The sequence below is a fragment of the Ictalurus punctatus genome, chromosome 28 (assembly GCF_001660625.3).
Source record: "Ictalurus punctatus breed USDA103 chromosome 28, Coco_2.0, whole genome shotgun sequence".
NCBI lineage: Eukaryota > Metazoa > Chordata > Actinopteri > Siluriformes > Ictaluridae > Ictalurus > Ictalurus punctatus.
The window spans coordinates 12,574,368-12,594,877 of NC_030443.2; the positions used below are offsets into that span (position 1 = coordinate 12,574,368).

At 39.3% G+C, this 20,510-nt stretch overlaps 1 protein-coding gene across 7 annotated transcripts; it reads right to left on the reverse strand.

Annotated features, from left to right (window-relative positions):
- Positions 1-1,273: 1,273 nt before the first annotated feature.
- pip5kl1 (phosphatidylinositol-4-phosphate 5-kinase-like 1) lies at positions 1,274-20,237 on the reverse strand. 7 transcript variants are annotated; one of them, XM_017460759.3, is made up of 11 exons: positions 20,107-20,237; positions 12,859-13,050; positions 9,401-9,451; positions 8,521-8,675; positions 6,010-6,134; positions 5,881-5,915; positions 5,738-5,790; positions 5,152-5,264; positions 3,999-4,161; positions 3,180-3,218; positions 1,274-2,900 (listed from the first exon to the last, which is right to left on the reverse strand). In XM_017460759.3, the coding sequence occupies exons 1-11, from the start codon at positions 20,122-20,124 to the stop codon at positions 2,501-2,503; spliced, it is 1,344 nt and encodes a 447-aa protein (XP_017316248.1). In that variant the 5' UTR covers positions 20,125-20,237; the 3' UTR covers positions 1,274-2,500. The 7 variants fall into 7 exon arrangements, with proteins under 7 accessions (XP_017316248.1, XP_017316249.1, XP_017316251.2 ...); XM_017460760.3 differs by having other exon boundaries at positions 12,859-13,047; positions 20,107-20,218; XM_017460762.3 differs by lacking the exon at positions 20,107-20,237 and adding an exon at positions 19,951-20,094.
- Positions 20,238-20,510: the final 273 nt, after the last annotated feature.

Consider the following 20,510-nt stretch of genomic DNA (forward strand, 5'->3'; position numbering starts at 1 on the left):
GCATGATTGTGAGTGAGATATTGCTTTTATACAACAGTTTTATAAATAAGAAATTAATATTGAGTAGCTGATATTTCAGACAGTTCTTATTATGGTCAAATAATTAGTTTATTTTTGCTCCGTAAACGGAAGTCACACTCACTGATAGCACATCAGCTAGTTGGCTAACTAGCTTTGGCTAACTAAAGAAATTGGCCTCCCTTCTTCCTTTTCCTTCATCTGATGAGTGTTTATATTTGAAGTCAGAAGTTATATTCATGAAAAAATACCATTTGCCATGTCTGCTCATGATGTTGTGAACACCTCAGCACTGTTGCTAGAAGTGGAATTTTTTATGTGGCAAACCCAGACAAGCGGAGTGATACACACAGTGAAACATCCCAGTGAGGTTATACTAAATATAAGCACTCTTGGAAAGCCGCTCAACCGATGAAATTAGCAGACAGAACTAACTGTGGTATAACATTAAAAATAACTATAAACAGATGAATACGTTTAAAATTGTAATTCTTGCCTAGTCACTGTTCACATAAGAGGGATAAAACATAATTCAGAACATGCTGTTTTTGGAAAATAATCAACTTTAGGGTGGTAACAGTAACTCCTCTTCCTCTAAGAGAACAACCCACGTGTATTATTCCTTACTTATTCCTCTTATTCCTTAGATCTTTTTGTTTATGAAGTTTTCATCCACTGAACCCAAACCAGCTATAATGTTAAAACCGAAATCTCTTTGTAGCTTAGCTGCTACAATAAATCACTAAACTTTATCATTCTGATGACTGCAGTTCCTGCTTATTTCATTCTGACAAAGAAATCAAATGAACTGAAATTTGTTGTTAAAAGCTTTGTTAATTTAATTACAGAACTTCTCAACTGTACAGATCATATTCATATATAAGCCGTGTGATGTGAAATTACGATCACACACAAACACACACATATACTCACAAACACAATTACACAATTCCACTACATACCTGAAATAATAGTGCTAGCATTGTGTTGGCATCAAAGTGTTTACAATCATTTTCTTCTCCCAAAGTTTTGCGTTGAACCTTTGCATATAATTGCAATAATATCAGAATTGTGTCTGTGTGTAACATTCTCTGATCTTACTCATTTGTGTTGACTCAAATATAATTTAGGTAAACATTCATATCATAGGATCTACTATTTATTTCAAGCCATACTGTATATGCAATTCAGTATATGTATTCAGTTCTATTGTATGTTGCATATTAAGCTGTAATAAAAATGAGAAAGAACTGAAAATGCTTACTATTTTATTGTAATGCATTGCAGGAATGATGATGATGATGATGAGTCTTTATTGGTCACATATACAGTAGAGCACAATGAAATTGTTTTCTTCGCATACCCCAGCCTGTCAGTAAGCTGTGGGCAGAGCGCAGGGTCAGCCATGATACAGCACCCCTGGAGCAGAGAGGGTTAAGGGCCTTGCTCAAGGTCTCCAGACCTAAACCCTATTGAGCACCTGTGGGGTATCTTCAAACAGAAGGTGGAGGAGCACAAGGTCTCTAACATCCACCAGCTCCGCGATGTCGTCATGGAGGAGTGGAAGAGGACTCCAGTGGCAACCTGAGAAGCTCTGATGAACTCCATGCCCAAGAGGGTTAAGGCAGTGATGGAAAATAATGGTGGCCACACAAAATCTTGACACTTTGGGCCCAATTTGGACATTTTCACTTAGGGGTGTACTCACTTTTGTTGCCAAATTTACACTGTTACACAAGCTGTACACTCACTACTTTACACTGTAGCAAAGTGTCATTTCTTCAGTGCTGTCACATGAAAAGATATAATCAAATATTTACAAAAATGTGAGGGGTGTACTCACTTTTGTGATACTATATAAGTATTCTCATTTGGAAAACAGACGCTGCAGCTGGATGCGTCATCTCTTTGGAGTTTTATAGCTGAAGAAGAGGAGGGGGGAAAAACCCCACCAACATTCATCACTACACTTCTTACACTGACCAGTTCAGTTTTTACCAAACAGATGTCCATATGTAGCCACAATGTCAGCACAAAAAGAAATACTTTCACAGATTTTGTTAACATTTCTATATGATCTTTTGAACCACAAACCAACCTCTATATTTTACTTTTAAATAATTAACTTAAACTGTAAATAACTTTTAAAGAATTATATAATGAAAACCTTTAATGCATTAACTTACAACTTTGTATGAACTTCACTATAAACATAGAATTACTCCGGTGTCTTTGCGAGGGGATTGTAGTGCGTGTAGTCTTATTATTTTTAACCAAAAACCCTTAGTAGTAGGATCTTGTGTTAGCATTGTGGCTAAATGCTAGCCAACACACATAGGCACTCTTATTTACCAGAGCAAATTTCATTCTTTTTGCTTTAATATGACCATACAGTATGTGAGTATCTACAGCATGTTTTTCAGCACATCTGCTCATCTTCCAGTCATTACTGTCCCCCACTATTAATCCCCTCCATCACCGTCTACTTGGTATGGTCCTGTACCCATTGGCACAGTCTCAGACAGTAAGCAGGAGGGCTGACAGTGGAGAAACTTTGCCTAGGATGCCTCAGCCTCTTCCACAGGTGTTCAAGCCTCTTCTTGAAGCCATAAACAGTAAAGATGTCAATGATGCCAATGAAATAGCGCTGCTCTGGCCCGTCTATTACGTGAATCGGGTTTTTGTAGTTAGGCAGCAGACGCCGGTTCTGGGCCTGAAACTCCAGCACTTCAGCCGAGTCTGATCCAACCTTAGAGGCCCCCTCGCTCTGTTCTCCAAATTCTGCCCGAGACGTCTCTGAATCCAGTTCTGTGTTTTGGATGCTTGAGTCTTCCTCAGGCACCACTCCTGGTACCGCAGCAGATGAGCATGTGTTTAATGACCTAATGCAAAAAACCAAAGCCAGTCAGAGCAAAACAAACCAACATCACACGCATCACTCTGGTTTGGTAGAGCTTGTTAGTTGGCTGACGCACTTAGCACTTGGATTAGCACCGACAAATGCATCCATTTCAAACTCCCATGCTTTCATGTAATGTGAAAATGCCATGTCAGGATGAGCAATGTAACTAGCAAGCTCATGCATGGTTAAGGTTAAACACTTTGCAGTTATGAAACTGGTCATTTTATACTGTCTGGTATAATGCGTCTTCGCTACATGCCTGCCTGTCACTGGCCTTGTGTAGCGCACAGTAAGGGATCTGAAAACAGAGGTGAACATGGAGGTGAGATTCGGCAGGAAACATGAAACTAAGAACATGCATCTGAGTTTTGATCTTCTGATGAGCATTAAACATAAAAAATGATGTAATTACAATTTTTTTTAAAAACCCTTTCAATTGTAGGAGCCATTCAGATTCTCAGTTAGGAATGTGCTGACATCTATCAAATCTGATGTTTTAATTCTAAACTGTCCATCAGAGAATGGCATCAGAGCCCATTTAAAGGAACAGTTCAGAAAAAAAAAAAAATCAACTAAAATGGTTGGTTCAAAAAACTATTTGCTTCTATAGTTTTGTTCTGGAGCTACATACAGTGATCATGAGTAAGAGAAGTTTACTTCACTCAAATTCTTTTAGACAACATCAATGTCCATTACGTAACACTGTATAATAATTAAACGGGCAAACTTTAGACACCAAGTATGTCGTAGCTGATTGATTATAGGGTTTGGCGTGAACATTTCCTTTTCACTCAAATTTTCCTTTAAAATACTTACAACCTTCATTCTAAAGCCCCACTGTTCGGGCCTGAGCTTGTGTATAATTTCTAGCATCTTTGGAAGAATTGTAAATGAACACATGCACTCAAATTGAATCAAATCCCCGTCTAAAACATTCACCACACAATGTACCTGACAAAACAGCTGAACGATTCTCAAGCAGTAAGGTTTGCTTTCACACTTCATACACATAATCTCGGTAACACTCGTGTCACTGACTAAACCTTCAGACAGAGTTGTGTGTTTGTAAGTCCCTCACTTCTTGGCGCGCAGGATAAAGGTGGCGAAGGATAGGCTGGGGTGACGCTCGTCCTCATGCAGGGGCTGATGGGCCAGCAGGAGGCTGTAGTCTAGTACATTCAGTGTCTGCAGGAAAGACGTGTCGATTTGCACCTGACGTAACAGCCAGGGCCGCTGTTTGTCTGCCTCACACACACAAGCACACACAAGCATACAAACGTGCATTTCAAGGTTATGAATGAAGGGCTCTTGAATCAGTAATTAAGGCAAGACACTACAGGTGAATAGGATAACTTTTTTAAGTGGTGTATTGCCACTTTATATTTAATAATTTTTTTGTTTGTTTGTTTAATTAGGCTTTGGCTAATTAAATTAATACTTAATAACACCAAAAATATAGGTTTTTGTTTTATCATACACTCACCGAGCACTTTATTAGGAACACTGTACACCTACTTGAGTTCTAAAGCGGAAGACACTTTTAGCCAGAAAGAATGATTTAGCTAGCTAACAGTGTAATTTATGTTGAATTCTCACATGCTTAGAAGTATCTCATGACACGACTAACGATTAATTAAATCAACTTCTATCACTTTTGACTTATGAGGTTATAGTAAATGGGGAGCCTGAGGCCTATCCCGGGGAACTTGGGGCACAATGCGGGGGACACACTGGATGAGATGCCAAACCATCGCAAGGCACAATCGCACACACATCACAAGACATGTCTTTGGACTCGGGGAGGAAGCTGGAGTACCCATAGGAAACCCCCGGAGCACAAGGAGAACATGCAAACTCCGCAAACGGGATACGAACCCCCAACCCTGGAGGTGCGAAGCAAATGTGCTAACCACTAAGCCGCCATGTGGTGGTTTTTAATCACTGCCTCACAAACCCCCAGCAATGCCACCACGAACCCCTAAAGGTTCAAAATTCCTTGGTAGGAAACCCTGCATTAAGAGGATAATCACATAATAGGCTTGTATATCAGCTAGGATTGCCTGAGCGATGCAACCGATCTGATTGGTTAACTGCAGCATGGTTCGCACTCTGGACAGGTCACATTGATGTCACTTATTCATTTATGAACTTGTTTCTTCCTAATATGCAAATACTGTGTATGTAGTCTAGCTAAAATCAGTAAACTTATGGCACTCAGTGTATGGCATTACCTAATGTTATAAACTTTCCCTCAAAATTGAGATCTTTGAGAACAACGACGACCTGACTCTCCTCGGGTGCTGGGTTGGTCCACCGGCTCACTTCACAGCCCTTGATATCATATCTATAGAGGAGGAATATTCAGTGTCTACATTATTCTTTGCCATGCATGCATATGTATTTGCTTTAGTCTGAGAATATTTGGCGCTATTTGTTTTTAAGAAGGGTCGTGTTGACTTTGACATCTTAAAGTCTTATGCTCATTAATTAAATACATTAATAATAATAATAATAATAATAATAATAATAATAACAACAACAATAATAATAAAATTCTACAGGCTTTATAGTCTGGTTCTAGTAGAGACTTTGTAGCTAAAGTAATATATCTTCTGAAGAGGACAAAAACCGTTCTTTTAGCCGTGATTAATATAAAAAAGGCAGGAGAGACTTTATATAGAGGTGGGTCAGAACATGCTTCTTTAAAATGTCTCCATTTTCAAATATTAATGGTGGATAAATAGCTTGAATCCAAATCAGAGAAATGTTCTCTTTACAGACTCTATTCACATATCCATAATATTTCTGGTCTTTTACCTGGCACATATTCTTTCATCAGGATAGAAGATACTTTGCATCACCATAAAGTACTACACAGAGAAACAGATTTGATCATTATGCTGCACACAGTTTATAACAACACACATAACAACTCAACAGTACACAAAAGGCCTCTCTACCTTCCTCCGACGGGTGAACTTGATGCTATGAACACCTGCGATCATGAAAAGTGATTATTATTATTATTATATAAAGCAGAAAACGCTCTCATGCTAGCCTGATAATACATTTATGGTTGTAAAACTCACCTAAAAACTTCACCAGGAGAGAGTGGGGGTACTTCTCCAGATGTTCCATGTAATGCTTTAGATGAGATAGGAGGAATCGAATCTCCCTTCTGCTCTGTGTCTTCAGGAAGAACTGTTTATCATTCCTGTAATACGATGAATATGAATTTAATGACATATTACACCTAAGAGCGTGGTGGTAAGTGTGTAAGGGAAGGAGCTTTGTCCATACACACACACACACACACACACACACACACACACACATATATATATATATATATATATATATATATATATATATATAGATATAGATATAGATATATATATAGATATAGATATAGATAGATAGATATATATATAGATATAGATAGATAGATAGATAGATAGATAGATAGATTAGACTAATGATATAGAAAGGTATATATGGTATGGATTGATACGTACAGCCATTCCTGAACTGAAAAAAAATATATTTTATTTTACTACAAGTAAAGTTTGAGCATTTTAAACTGCTTTTAACCCTTTCAAGCATAAATTACTCAGTAATTGCCTGCAAATTCAAATACATTTCATTCACGTTCATCAATAAGCAAAGGGAAAAAAATGGGACAAAACATAACTGTTAAAAAATACTTCCAACATTTTAGACCTTAAATATTATGCATTTTTAAAACTTAAAAATACATTTACTCAGTCTGTACAGGAATTCGCAGAGGGGTTTTTTTTGTGATTATTGTGGGCAAAATGCTCGATTTTGCTGTGTTTTTTTTTTTTCTTCACAATTGCTACGCGACTTGGGGGGTTTTTGTGCGTTTTTTGCGGAAAACTATTTGAATTGGCGAAATCGCAGTTGCACGAAATTGTTTTGCACGGCCTTACGCACTGACATTTGTTGGTAAATGAGACCTTTTAGCTGTACTCGTGTTAGATGCACATAAATTGAAGAGGGCTTTGACTGAATGCACATTATGATGACATCACATGGCACGTTTTAGCCCAAATCTGCAGAAAAATTTGGGCTAATTTCGGTGGTCGTTTTAAAAAATTGTAGAAGTTTGCTTGATTTTTAATTACATTCCACGATCGCAAAATCGCTAAATCCTGGAGGGACTGATTTATAACGCATACAGCAATTGTGCAGTTTAGGTTTGGAGTTAAAAGATGCCTAATTTAAACCAAAACCAAAACCAAAAGAAAACTAATGTTTGTTATAATTTGACAGTTTTTTACTTGATGAAACTTTTCAGTGTAGAAAGCTTAGACATAAAATATCCCAGACATCATGCATGTGTCACCGTTTGTCACGTTTCAAGGCAGATTCGGAAGACAAACATAAGACAGAGAAGCAGTGCAAACAGTGGCTATATATAGGAGTGCTCGGTAACAGAAACGTGATTCAGGTGCAGGTGCTCATGTGACATACTGTAGTACAGTGCAGTGGCTGATGGGAACTGAAGTCCAAAGTTACCTCCTTGATATATGACACTGTTAGCCATGTTCGATTGAATAATAAAAATCAGGATAATGCTGAATATAACATTGGAGTGGTTTGGAAGTGATTTACAGCTTAAAAAAACAACAACCTTAAATGAACTGTCTTCGAGTGTGGACACTGTACATGGAAGGGTTAATGATTTCATTCTGACTCCAGAGCAGGAGTATCACATTTTGTTTTTGGGGGTTTTTCTTGACAGCCGGTGTCTTGGTACAAACTGAATTGATTATGCTTATGTTCATTTCGCTATGGCACGTAGCTATCCAACAACTTGAGCAAAGTGTAATATTCACTGTGTAAATCTCACATAGCTAGCAAGGCTTTAGACATATTTAGGGAGACTGACTGTTTTTACAATTGCATTTGTTAAACTGGCCCAAAATTTTCTTTGCAGGAATAATTTTTCGGGAAAAAAATATATCTCGTTTCTTAAAGCTGACAGGTAGGTCATAGTTTGCTATCGGCAGAAAAACCTCATTTTAGCTAAATAATTATTTTTATATCTTTTTTTAAATTTTTTTTATTTTGTAGAATTTGCAATTTCACAGTCTGCCATGCATAATATAATACTATTTTAATCAGTCAAACAGCCCATTTAAAAATGAAATGAAATCATAATTTGCCTTAGGTTGTGCAGTTTCCTAAGAAAATTGGCTGGTAAGCTGTTCCCGGGATTTTGGAGAACTTGCTACACTTCTTCTCTAAAATTAAAATCTCTAAAAAAATAAAATCTCAGATAGCCTTAATGGTCAATTAGTTATTTAAAAAAGGACCGCTGTGATGTTTAATAAAATTATAATAATTATTATTATAATTTTAAAAAAATGGAAAAAGATTTTAAAATGCCTTAACTTCACCTCTGGTTGCGATACACCCCAAAGGGAAACACTTTAGTTCAGGAAACATGTAGTGTTCAGAACTATATATAGTAGAGATTGGGCTTTCCCGCCACACACACACACACACACACACACACACACACACACACACACACTGTGGTGTATCTATACTGCAGGCTGTTAGTGCTGACTCACGTTAGAAAGAAGTCTGCTTTGCTTTTTGAATTGCTGATGAACTGCAGGTAGCAGTCTTCAGAGGAGAGAGAATGCTGATACTCTTTCTCGGTCATCCCCAGAGAGCGCCGCAGGCTGGCAAACACTGGCCCTGCAAACGTTTCCATCCTAAAGTCCTTTACACAGGCAGTCACATGAGCAAATAATGACATATTCTAATTATTCTCTAGGCAGTCTGTTCCTGCAACTGCAGTGTACTTCATTAACAATAGGAGATGTAGTAAAAGTTATGTAAATCCCAAATGTTTCCAGAGAGACAGGTTGTTTTGGACAAAAGTCCTTCATTAGCTGTGCAGGAAAAGTGTTTCTGTAGGAAGGTGAAACCTGTAGATATTCAAACAGCAGGTATTACATTATCAACCGTTTCGAATATCAACCAGTGTTACCCCATACAGCCTCAGAAACATTTTTCTAGCACAACTGATAAAGGACTTTTGTCCAGAACATCCTGAAACATTGTGTATTCACCTCGCTTGGTTCTTCTGTTTGAAATTCTCTGGAAACTTAACTTTTAACTTTAACATCTGCCATTATGAAGCACTGATATATTCAAAATGAACAATAAATCAACATTATTATTATTAACATTATTAAACATGTGTTTAGTTTGTAATTTTTTGATATCCCAAAGAGCAGAGTATTTTTGTGAATTTTTTTAAACAAAATATCAAAAGGGTAAACAATAAAGACAATTTTTCACAGCCTTCTTTGCTCATATTAATCAAGGGTGCCAATATTAGGGGAGAGCACTGTACATAACAGATTACACAGATTCTGACAGCGGTTATATTATACACATGTGGTATAATTTAAATCTGTAGTCACGACAATTCGTAAGTACCTTATGGATTTGTGTCACCTCAAGTTGGTAATCATCTTCAGAGAGTTCGTTCTGAAACAGCAGAGATGAAATAAACATGATTATGATGGTTTTGAGATTGTATATTAATTATAAAGAACTTTCTACTTTCCACAGAATCAGTGTTGGTCCTGATTCCCGGTACTGACAAAAGAACTGAAAATATGTTTTCTCCAAATTCACTTTTAATATTTGAATTGTTAATGGAAGTCTGTATTTATGTTATGTACACATGGGTGACAGCACAAGTGATTCAGTGTTACTGCCTGTTAAAGGGTTTGCTCTCTCTGACATTGATCTGAGAAAAAAAAAAACTACTGTAGAGTTATAAACAGCACGTACAGGATATCATGGAGTTTATTTTGTGATTGTTCCGGGCAAAAATGTTTTGTGCTTTTTTGGGGGGGGGACTATTTGAATTGGCAATATTGCACTTGCATGAAGTTCAATTGTCTTTCACAGTGTTGTTTGGTATGGTTTTATGGTATCCAAGCGACATCAGACACATGGTTGGTTCAGAAGAGCTAGAACAGCAGAAGACCATGTCGAGATCCACTCCTGTCAGCCAAGAACAGGAAATTGTTTTACAAGACACAATGCAGTTTGAGTCCATGGATTCATGCTGTTGACGCCAAATTCTTAGCCAACCATGTGCACACCAAATTCTTACCCAAACATGTGCATGCTGTGGGAGAAATCAAGATTAATCAGACCAAGCATCTTCACATGATGGGGCACAGTGGCTTAGTGGTTAGGATGCTTGCCTTGCACCTCTGTGATTGGGGTTTAAAATTCTGCCTCCCCCTGCATGTGCGTGGAGTTTGCATGTTCTCCCCGTGTTTTGGGGGGTTTTGGGGGGGGGGGGGGGGGGTGTACCTCTCCGGGTACTCCGGTTTCCTCCCTCAGTCCAAAGACATGTGTTGCAGGCTCATTGGCATTTCCAAATTGTCCATAGTGTATGAATGTGTGTGATTGTGCCCTGCGTTGGGTTGGCACCCTCCGGTCTTGTCCCGTGGGAAAGGCTCCAGGCTCCCCCACGACCCTGTGTAGGATAATCGGTATCTAAAATTGATGGCTGGACCTGATCTCAATTTCTGCTGTGACATTCAGATGGTAGAGTCAGAATGTGGTGTCAACAGCATAAATCTATAGACCCAAGTTTCAAGTTTATGCTCAACACACACTGGGTGCCATAATACCAATATTGTTTGAATGCCACAGTATATATGCCAGACTATTGTTCCCGACCATGTGCATCCCTTTTTAGCCACCAATTTACCTTTACTTATCTTATAAAGGCTACTTTCCAGCATGATAATGCACCATGTCGCAGTCGTGTCAAACTGGTTCTATGCCCATGACAATGAGTTCAGTGTACTTCAGTGACCGCCCCAGTCACCAGCAACGTTGGTGTGGGAGCTTTGCAGCATGAAATGTGCAGCTGACAAATCTGCAGCAATTATGTGATGCAATCATGTCAACACGGACCAGAATCTCATAGGAAGGTATCCAACACCTTGCGGAGTCCATCCCACAAAGAATTGAGACTGCTCTGAGAGCAAATGCTTCATTGGCTAAATATTTTTTGTAGTTTTTATACAAAATAAATAGTTAATAAATGTAGGGTTGTTTTTTTTTTTTTTTTTTACAAAATAGATTTATATCTATTTTGTAAGGTGAATGGATACATTTATACGTGGATAACGTACCCAGATAATTGCACATAAATGAACATGTTCGAGAGGAGTTGTTGATGTGTTACTGGTCTGTTAAACCAATTAAAGCCCACCTGACATTGGACTAAGTGTAATGTGGGCTGTTGCCTAAAATAAGTTTGACACCTGACCCCAATACTTTACAAAAGTAATAGATAGAGATCAGGTTGAAAAAAAGCTGGAGTATTCCTTTAAAAAGAAAAAAACTTTGCCATATTGTTCTCTGCCTATTGCTCTGTGCCGTGGAGACTGGGGCATTGTGGTATCCCTCCACCCCTCTCCTACATGGGCTTCACAATTGTGTTTGTGTCAGCAGAACTGTGATGTTCTCTTCTTCTTTCTCAGAGGACCAGGCACCGTGAGCACCCAAAACAATACAGCACACTGGATAGCAAGTTCATATTCGTAAACACATGGTCACTATGGGACCAAACCTAAACACGCTTCTCTCTCTGGGACTTAATCACCCCACCCAATGTTTGACTCTGGTGTGTCTTTAATGACGTCTATCATATTTAATAACAGGACTGGTGTAGGGTCCGGACACACTGTACAGCACATTTCTCACTCTTATACAGATACACAGTTTACTATTAGTTTCACTGTAGTTCCTGAATCATAAGCCATGACTTTCAAGGGTTAAAGGTATGAGCTGAAAATCAGTTAAACCACTAAATCGTATTATCAAGCACACTTTGAGACAATGCCTAAGTCGGCAAGATTTCTTCAAAGATTTTGGAACTTGTGAGAGAAAGAAATCTCAGTCATTCTGTTCACAAGACTTCCATTAAAGCTTTCAAAAACCTTCGCCAAAACTGAACAGTTTTTAAATGACACTACTGTGATAAAATGATCACATTGTGAATATTGCAGATACTGCAATATGAAGAGTTTTATCAGCATATGACTATTATCTACTGAATATCAGTTTGTAGTTTGGTAAATAAAGTTATTTATTTCTTTATATTCTGTGTTAATGGTCCTGAAATCTACGCAGATTAGCCTGATAAACTAAAAATGAACTTTATACTATATTTCTGCTGGGTCATTTTAGGGGGACCCCCCCCCACTCGAAATTCAAAATATTTGATGTCACTATTTGAAAAATAACAGTTGCAGCACACAACACTAATGTTTAATGCTTTCTTCTGGTGTAGTGTTAAAAGCCTGTGTGGTCACATTTTCATTTGAAATGCATCAAATTTTAAACAGCTGCAGCAACTGTTAAAGCATTAACTGTTAAAAGCTTATAGTATTAGTTTTAATGGCATATTTTTGATAATGTAAATCCACAATGAAGAAATTAAGTTACGACGGTTAAGTTGCAGACGGTTTGGTACGAGTCCTGCACAGAAAACAATCTCTCAGAGGGTATGGTGCTTCCTGCTGATATTCATTATCAGTCATCTGCTACCAATTTAGAAGATCCATGTACAACTGAATTCATTATTCTTGTCAGTAATGTTGAAGTTTAGCTTTGGTTGTTCGTTTTTGTTCCTAAATCGTAGAACGTGTTTCGTACATTGGTGAATTTGATTATTACTTTGATCTTCGATTTTTAAGAAAAAATCCGAAAATATCGTCTCGTCGCTAATTTCCTGTAATGAAATCCTGCAGATGGACTTTCACAGCGTTTCTAGGTCAAAGGTCAATTCTCTTGCAGAATTTTTTCTGTACTCTAACGTGTGCTTTGAAAAGGTGCTTATTGCAGTTCTTATTACTCACGGGTATCGGGTTGTCGATGGTGTTCTGCACAGCAGTAGCCAGGCCCTCCTTCATCATGCAGGTGAGCTGGTAGAGTTCATGCTGCTGGTTGATTTCAAACACACCCAGCAACTTCCAGCGCTGCTGCAGGCCTCCCCAGACCTTCATCTTCACCGGCCGCGTGCTGCTGCTCGGCCCTGCCATCTCCATCTGCTGCAATTAGGAGTCCAAATGCAAAATATAATTTTTTACTATTACTTCAGAGGTCTCCATTCCACTGGCTCTGTGCAATATCACAATGCAGTGGTTTAATCCTAAGAATTTAACATGTAATTTGATCGTTTCGTCTGGCTAATATCAGATGCCTCTGGTTTATTTCCTGATAAGCTGGTTCCTGATAAACCAACAATATAATCAGTATTCTGTACATGACAATGTTGCAGTGAACAGAGCCGTAAATGTAATTAGCTTAGAGAGGCCTTTCTTTGTTAAGTATCCAATGATTCGTGTTAAGCTGTGCTACAGTCTCAGAAATAAAGGTACCCAACTGTACTTTTACATGTCGCCAGGGTGGAACCAGTATCTTTTGTACCTTGAGTATGTATCTTTAACTGTCAAGGTGCATGTGCTGTACCTTTAACCAGCTTTAAGAGTGAAGTTTTAAAGGTATTTTAATCCATGTTCCCTAAGGTCCAATTGTGTACAAAAATTATTTTTAGAATTATAAAAAGATGTACAAGTACATTTACATTTATGGCATTTGGCAGAGTGGCTTATCCAGAGTTGCTTACGGAAGTGCTTGTGAAGGAAATTATTCATTTTTACTTATTCATAGTTTTGTTCTTGTTCTGTTCATGTTCATCTGAGGATAACGCCTAAGAAGGCCATGTCATGTCACTTTGATTAGTACAGAAAGTTTATCTGCTTACAGAGACACAAACATGTTCTTCTACTCAAGGTTCGTCTGCACATCTTCTACGACCCTGAAACAAACCTTGTTTGAACTGCCTCAAACCACTTCTTATTGGTACAGAGAAGTGTATCATGCTCTGCGTTTCATATATGTAGTAGTGGTTCAGCACAAGCTCTTCAGAGTGCTCTCATTATTCTATCCTGCTTTATTCTATCCTGTATTAACCAACTTTCTGTAATAAACCTTTTTACCGTCAGAGGACGAGTCTGTGGGTGTTGTCTAATTTCCATGACAATTTGGCATCTCCTGGCTGGGCTGCGCGAGTCTTTTCAGCTTTTCTGGACAACAAGCAAACCGGAAGACACTCGTGAAAAGTTTCACCCTGAAGCCCGTGTTGAGGCGATTTGCCCTTTGTTGTGCAGAGCGTAAGACCAATGCAGCCTTACCACTTACTGGTAGAAATCATCAAGAATTTAGAATTAGAATTTGTATGGATACTGCATATTGTCTGTATGGAAGGGAGTCAATGATATGAGAAATGCGAGTATTACATTGAGAGAAGTATTACACGGAGCGATTTCTTATAAGAAGTTACAGGAACTTTGCCTCTGTGACGGCAGAGATATTGGTGTTTCTTAGATCACAGCTTCGAAACTGATATATACCGAAGGGTATATATATAGAGAGAGTGAGATAATAACAGTAAAAATATTTGCTGACGGAAAGAGTCCGGTTCAAGCAATAAATAAGTAAAGAGAGTACTTATTAAAAAGCGCGAGAGGTGCAGTATTTTTGCGGCGGGTTATTATCAAGTGGCATGCCCCATTGACTCATTCCATCATATCAGCGGTACATGATACATTTGGCAAATTTAACACACAAGTAAATTTTACTCAGATAAAAACAAAAAGAAGGAAAGAGAAAACTTCAAGTCCTACCAAATTGCCGTATGTGGAAAACATATGCGGTAGCAAAGGCGTTGCTTAGACAAGTAATTTCTAGATGGGGAACTCCCACAAAAAATCTCCAGTGATAATGGCACACCTTTTGTGAGCCATGCCCTTAAGTAGGTGGGTGAATATTTGGGTATTGATTTAAACCAGCACTGTGCATATCATCCAGCTAGTGGTGGGGTGGTAGAGAGAGAAAATGGGACACTAAAAAAACAGACTGAGCAAATGCTGTTCTGAAACAGGCTTAGGATGGGCTTAGCCCGTTTGGGATACTGTTTGGGAGACCTCCACACACAGGAATTGGAACTGTGACAGCTCTTCTTCCAGACGCTGCAGCATGTGATGATGAAATGTTAAATTACTGTGCAACCTTGTCCTCTGCTCTGCACTCTATCCACAAGCAGGTAAAAGCAGTGCTTCCGGCTCCAGCCACGGGTCCGCTGCATGATCTGAAGCCCGGAGAGTGGATCGTGATCAAGGACTTCCGCAGGACAAGACACGGTGGTCAGGGCCATTCTAGATCCTTTTCGTCACTCGCCCTGTGGTAAAGTCAGCCAGAGAGCCACGTGGATGTACGTCAGCCACTGTAGGAGAGTGCCAGAGGCGAGCAATGAGCTGGAGAAGACGGGACTTCGACTAGAAAGTGAGTCTCTATCAAGAGGCCTCTAGGAGGACCGACACTCACGAGCGATGATCTGCATTTACACACCCACACACATGACACACTGCACTCCAACACACATTCTCACACCAGTTCCTTGTGGTTACACAACACAAGACACTAAGTGGTATCTAGTAGCCTGCAAAATCACAGACATGTAGTTTTTGAAGAAAATGTTGATGACACGGAAACTGTACTCTTAGGAGGACTGAACTTCATTAGTGCGTACTATATTCCGTTGAGAGGTAATATAGTAAGAAAAACACATAGACAACAATTTTTTTTTAATGGAAATGCTAATTTAAGTACTTTAGGGAGAGGTAGGTCTTTAGACATTGTTTGAAGACCGCCAGTGACTCAGCTGTTCGGACATCTAGGGGAAGTTCATTCCACCACCTAGGTACCAGAACAGAGAAGAGTCTTGATGCATGTCTTCCTTGTACCCTGAGAGATGGTGGGATCAGTCGAGCGGTGCTAGAGGATCGAAGGGAGTGTGGTGCAGTGCAGGGTGTGATAAGTGGAGCAGGAGGAACTGGTGGGTTGAGTAGTGAAGAAAAGATGTTGTGGAGCTTGCGAGGGTTTTCTGGCTTTTCCATGTAGAAGGCAGTCTTAACAGAAGTCACTTCAGATAAGAAGTTGGACCGGAGAGCTCGCTAAGAGGCAAGATCTGTGTCGAGTTGTGATTTCTTCCACTTTCTCTCTGCTGTTCATCTGACAGCCAAGGAACAGGGTAAGAATGATACCACCCCAACAACAAGGTACTTTTATTTCTAAGGCTCACTACACATTGGGACAGTGATGACTCCGGCGATTACGCAGATCAGCAGATTAAACCGTCAGGTTTCAGCGACATGACTACGTACTCACGTTGTAAAACGCCACCGCTGGCATTTATCAACAACAGGCAGGACCAATATCTTTCTGACCTTATATAAATCATATAATGTTATCATATGAATTTTTTGGCTTAATCACATGCGTTTCTGTCATGGCACTTCAAGCAGGATCGTAAGCTAGCTAGTGAATTTTTTAAAAATCATCAAACACTTAAAAGTTGTTAGACTCAAACAAACCATACACAGAACGTCAAGTAAAGTTAAAAATCGCTAATGTAATTGCGTCAATTGTGTAAGTAGTAATTTGAGAGCTACAATAACGATAACATTTGCGACTTACATTTGTAGATGAAGTTGGCTGATAGTTTGGCTGCCATTTTATTTATTTTTTTCGAGCTGAGAGGCTATAGAAAATATGACACCATTTCCAGTAAGAGAAAATAGTGAGCATCGATGATCCCTGGCTTTTGCGGTGCATTCTGGGATTTTTTTAGGGTGCGAACATTCCAGTGCACTGGAAGGATTTTGCGATTCAGACAGCCCTTAAAATGGCCGACTCCCTGATCAGTGCCCTGACTACTGAATTAGGGAGCTGATTGAGACGCACCGTAAGATTGTAAGTGGTATGTAGGACATGCTAGCACCTGCCCTTTTCTCTCCATTGTTATATGAATACTGTTTGTGTTGCTGTGGTTACAAAACTCTTTTGCATACTATCGTGTTGGCTGTATCATAATATCTTATGTGTTCCCTGTCTACTATATTTAATCTAATATTCCTCTCTGTTATCCAATACTATACTAATTTTCCCCAGAATGTCACATTTTGCAGTTTTCAGCCAAAAAAAACATGCTGAATCTTCATTTTCTGCTGCGAGTACAATAATGTGCTAATTTCTTTCTAGTCCATTTTCTAATCCACAAGTGACAGCCCCTGACACTGAGCTCGTGTACATCATAACAGAAGATGACAGACTTGCTGCTGCCCGTCTCCTTGACAACAAGACAAGTGGTAAAGAATGGAGTGTGTTTTCACTTACAGCGTGCCCTCTGTTCTACACTAATGATCTGAATAATCCACCCTGCTCAAAAATTCATAGTGACCATTAGAGGTTTCTGATGGTTTCTAGCGGTTTAGTCATGGTTATTGAAATTATTTCGTGTTTTCCATCTTGTTGGAAAGATTCAAGACACATTAGACAGCTTTCTAATAGAAAGGTGTGTCGTAAGAGTGTGATTTCTGATGGAGGCCTTGCGGTGATAATCTGGGGCTGATTCTATGGTCGTAATGGTGTTCTGTGATATTTGTGGTAATCAGTAATAACCCTGGTGCTTCAGAGCGTCAACATGAAGACAGAAAAGCACTGATCAGTAGCATCTATCTAGAGAGAACTGGCAACTCTTCCATTAGGATACAATTCAATCAGTAAGCCACTGAATATCTCACACATCTGTAATTGCATCAAGAAAGAGTCGATCGACTTCAGGCAAGTGTTAGATGAGACAATATTCAAAGTTTTGTTAGGAATTGAAGTAGTATAATGTAATATTTCTTCCCAGCAGGGAACATTTTCCAAAGAGCGGTATGTAACAAAGAATATTGTACTTCTGAGTACTATGGAGGGAGCGTTACCACCATGAAGTTGATTATTTTCCTAAAACAGCATGTCCCAAAATGTTTTATTTTTCTTATCAATGTGTCAACTAGTACACTTTTAATTAAAGAATGACATGCATGTTTTATCTCTTTATATTTACTTTTAATGGGGGGCATGGTGGCTTAGTGGTTAGCACCTCCAGAGTTGGAGGCTCAAATTCTTCCTCCACCCTGTGTGTGTGTGTGTGTGTGTGTGTGTGTGTGTGTGTGTGTGTGTGTGTGTGTGTGTGTGTGTGTGTGTTCTCCCCTTGCTTCAGGGGTTTCCTCTGGTACTCTGGTTTCCTGTTTACCTGTCAGATAACTTAAAATTCCAGCTGAATGTTACAAAGCACTGACACTGGAGACTCCTTCCAAAATCAAAGATTACTCATCAGCATCAGTTTTAAAGCAGCATCTGAAATTGTTACTATAGAAACAACTATAATGTGCAATTTGTGCAATTTAATATCAATCTTGCAATGGGAACTGCTCTCAGAGCTGCTGTTACAGAAAATTATTCAACACATTCTGACTGATCAGGATTGAGGATTCAACAGCGCAGTGGCATAAATGCTAGTAATTAAGAGATGGATACGCTGATATTTTATGATATTCAAAGGACGCTTTAATACATTGTCACTACCAAGGCATTTTATTCAGGAGAAACCAGCTTAGGTAGGCAGGAATGAGGAACACTGCTGCACCTGGCCCAAAGCACTGGATCAATATCCAAAAGACTGTGACGCATTTTCAATTCACTGACGTCATATTATCCTGTGAACATCTGTGACGTTGACTGATACGGAACTGAAATTTGCACTTAACATTCAATCATAGATTCTTTCTCAGGAACCGCTTTATCCTGGTCAGGTTTGTGCCCAAGCCTATCCTATCCCGGGAACAATGGGTGTGAGGCAGGAATACACCCTGGATGAGAGACCAGTCCACCAGTCGCAGCAAACCACACACACACACACATTTACACCTCGGGCAATTTAGTGTACCCAATCCGCCTTCTGGCAAGTATTTTGGAGGTGGAAGGAAACTGAAGAACCTGGAAGAAACCTAAACTGACACAGGAAGAACATGCAAGATTCCACACAGACAGTAACCCAAGTGCAGGATCAAGCCGACACCACCATGCTAACTGCACGGAAAATACCATTTACGACAAACTGTCTTCAAGTCCCCATTAAGCGCCTTGAAACGCACAGCGTTATTCCATGTGCCGACGTAATTTCCACTGAAACAGGAAGTCAGGGCAGGACATACTGTTTGGCTCCTCCCCCTTCTTAAACAGCCAATAGCATTTAGATTACCCCAGCACCCGGGCTAAGCCGTCCTCGACAGTTAGTACAGTGGATTTTTATCATGTCGGGGCGGCCCACTTCAGACTCTAGAGAGCATTTGACTGGACAGAAAATCTGATGACAGGCTGAAGTGCAGAATGATGTCATCGAAACTGTTGATCCGTACCGGTGGTAGAGAGAGACTGTACATTTTTATTGCATTTACAAGTACTAAATGCGAATTTTGTCATTGTTTTGGAGCACACTACCTTATAGATAACCTCAAGGCTAATATATTCATACTAAAAGCCACAAAACTTTCATTTTTGTCTTTAAAGCCTACTGTCATCCCACATCGCTGGGAATCAGATGCTTTGAGACAGTCATCCAGGTACTGAAATATTGTTAGTATCAGGTCCATTCTCAGAGCTTTACGTATTGTATTGAAAATGGTTGTTGTTTTTGTTTTTAATGAATCAGTGCATATCCTTAGTGAATGTTTTGAGTGTTTGGAGAAGATGCAGTGGTCTCTGGCCAGTTCACAGAGGCGTGTTTGTCTGCAGTGATGAGAATCAGCTGCTCAGAGGCAGCAGATTAAATCTGATAACTAGCTCCTTGACATGAAGGACCAGTGTGTGTTAATAGCTCTGTAACCTTTTCATAACCGTAACAATGTCCTGCAATGAAACATACACATGAACACTGACATAAAAACATGACGTTACAGGGACTCTGACTAAACTGTACTATAGGCTCTTTCTCGTTCTGGACTAATATTCAAAACTAGGTTTTTGAATATTTCTCACAAAAAGAAAACATTACCTACCTTTTTCCTGACAGAGCTGTCAATATATAGGAGAGCCAAATCTTTCTTTCTGTTAGCAAACTCGACAAAAGCTCGGCATAAACATGGACATTTCATAAGAATCCTGCCTGTTAAACAGGAAACAGTTTTTGAGGAAGAAAATGAAAAAGATGTTACCTCAGTTTGACTCATCATGGAAACACTGGTTCATTCCCACTCTGCAGTTTCAGCGCATTCTTCCTGTCCTCAGCTGCCACAGCGCTCAGCGCTCTGTTTCTGGCTGGGAGTCGATTCCAAAAAAAAGAAAAAAAAAGAGTCGATTCTTTGATGGCATGCAGGCACTTAGAACACGAGAGTCGACTCCACACAGTGAAATAGCGTTCAATAGGAATTACTAGCGTTTAGCTAGGAATTCATTTCAGTTTGGAAATTTGAGAAAATATCCTACATTCCAGTGAAAGGAGCGGTGATGGCACGGATGTGTTATTTCATCATTTAAGGCATAACCTCCTGTGCACCACAATAACGGTAGTATGGCAGTGTTATTAATATGCAAGATGGTGATCTTGCCATATTAATAA

Excerpts from the sequence above, each read along its gene's own strand:
- pip5kl1 (XM_017460762.3), bottom strand. The coding sequence starts at position 20,046 with ATGAAATGTCCATGTTTATGCCGAGCTTTTGTCGAGTTTGCTAACAGA. Across the intron at positions 8,676-9,400 it reads AGGTGACACAAATCCATAAG|GACTTTAGGATGGAAACGTT; the intron begins GTACTTACGAAT and ends GCCTGTGTAAAG. Across the intron at positions 5,265-5,737 it reads GATGAAAGAATATGTGCCAG|ATATGATATCAAGGGCTGTG; the intron begins GTAAAAGACCAG and ends CCTCCTCTATAG.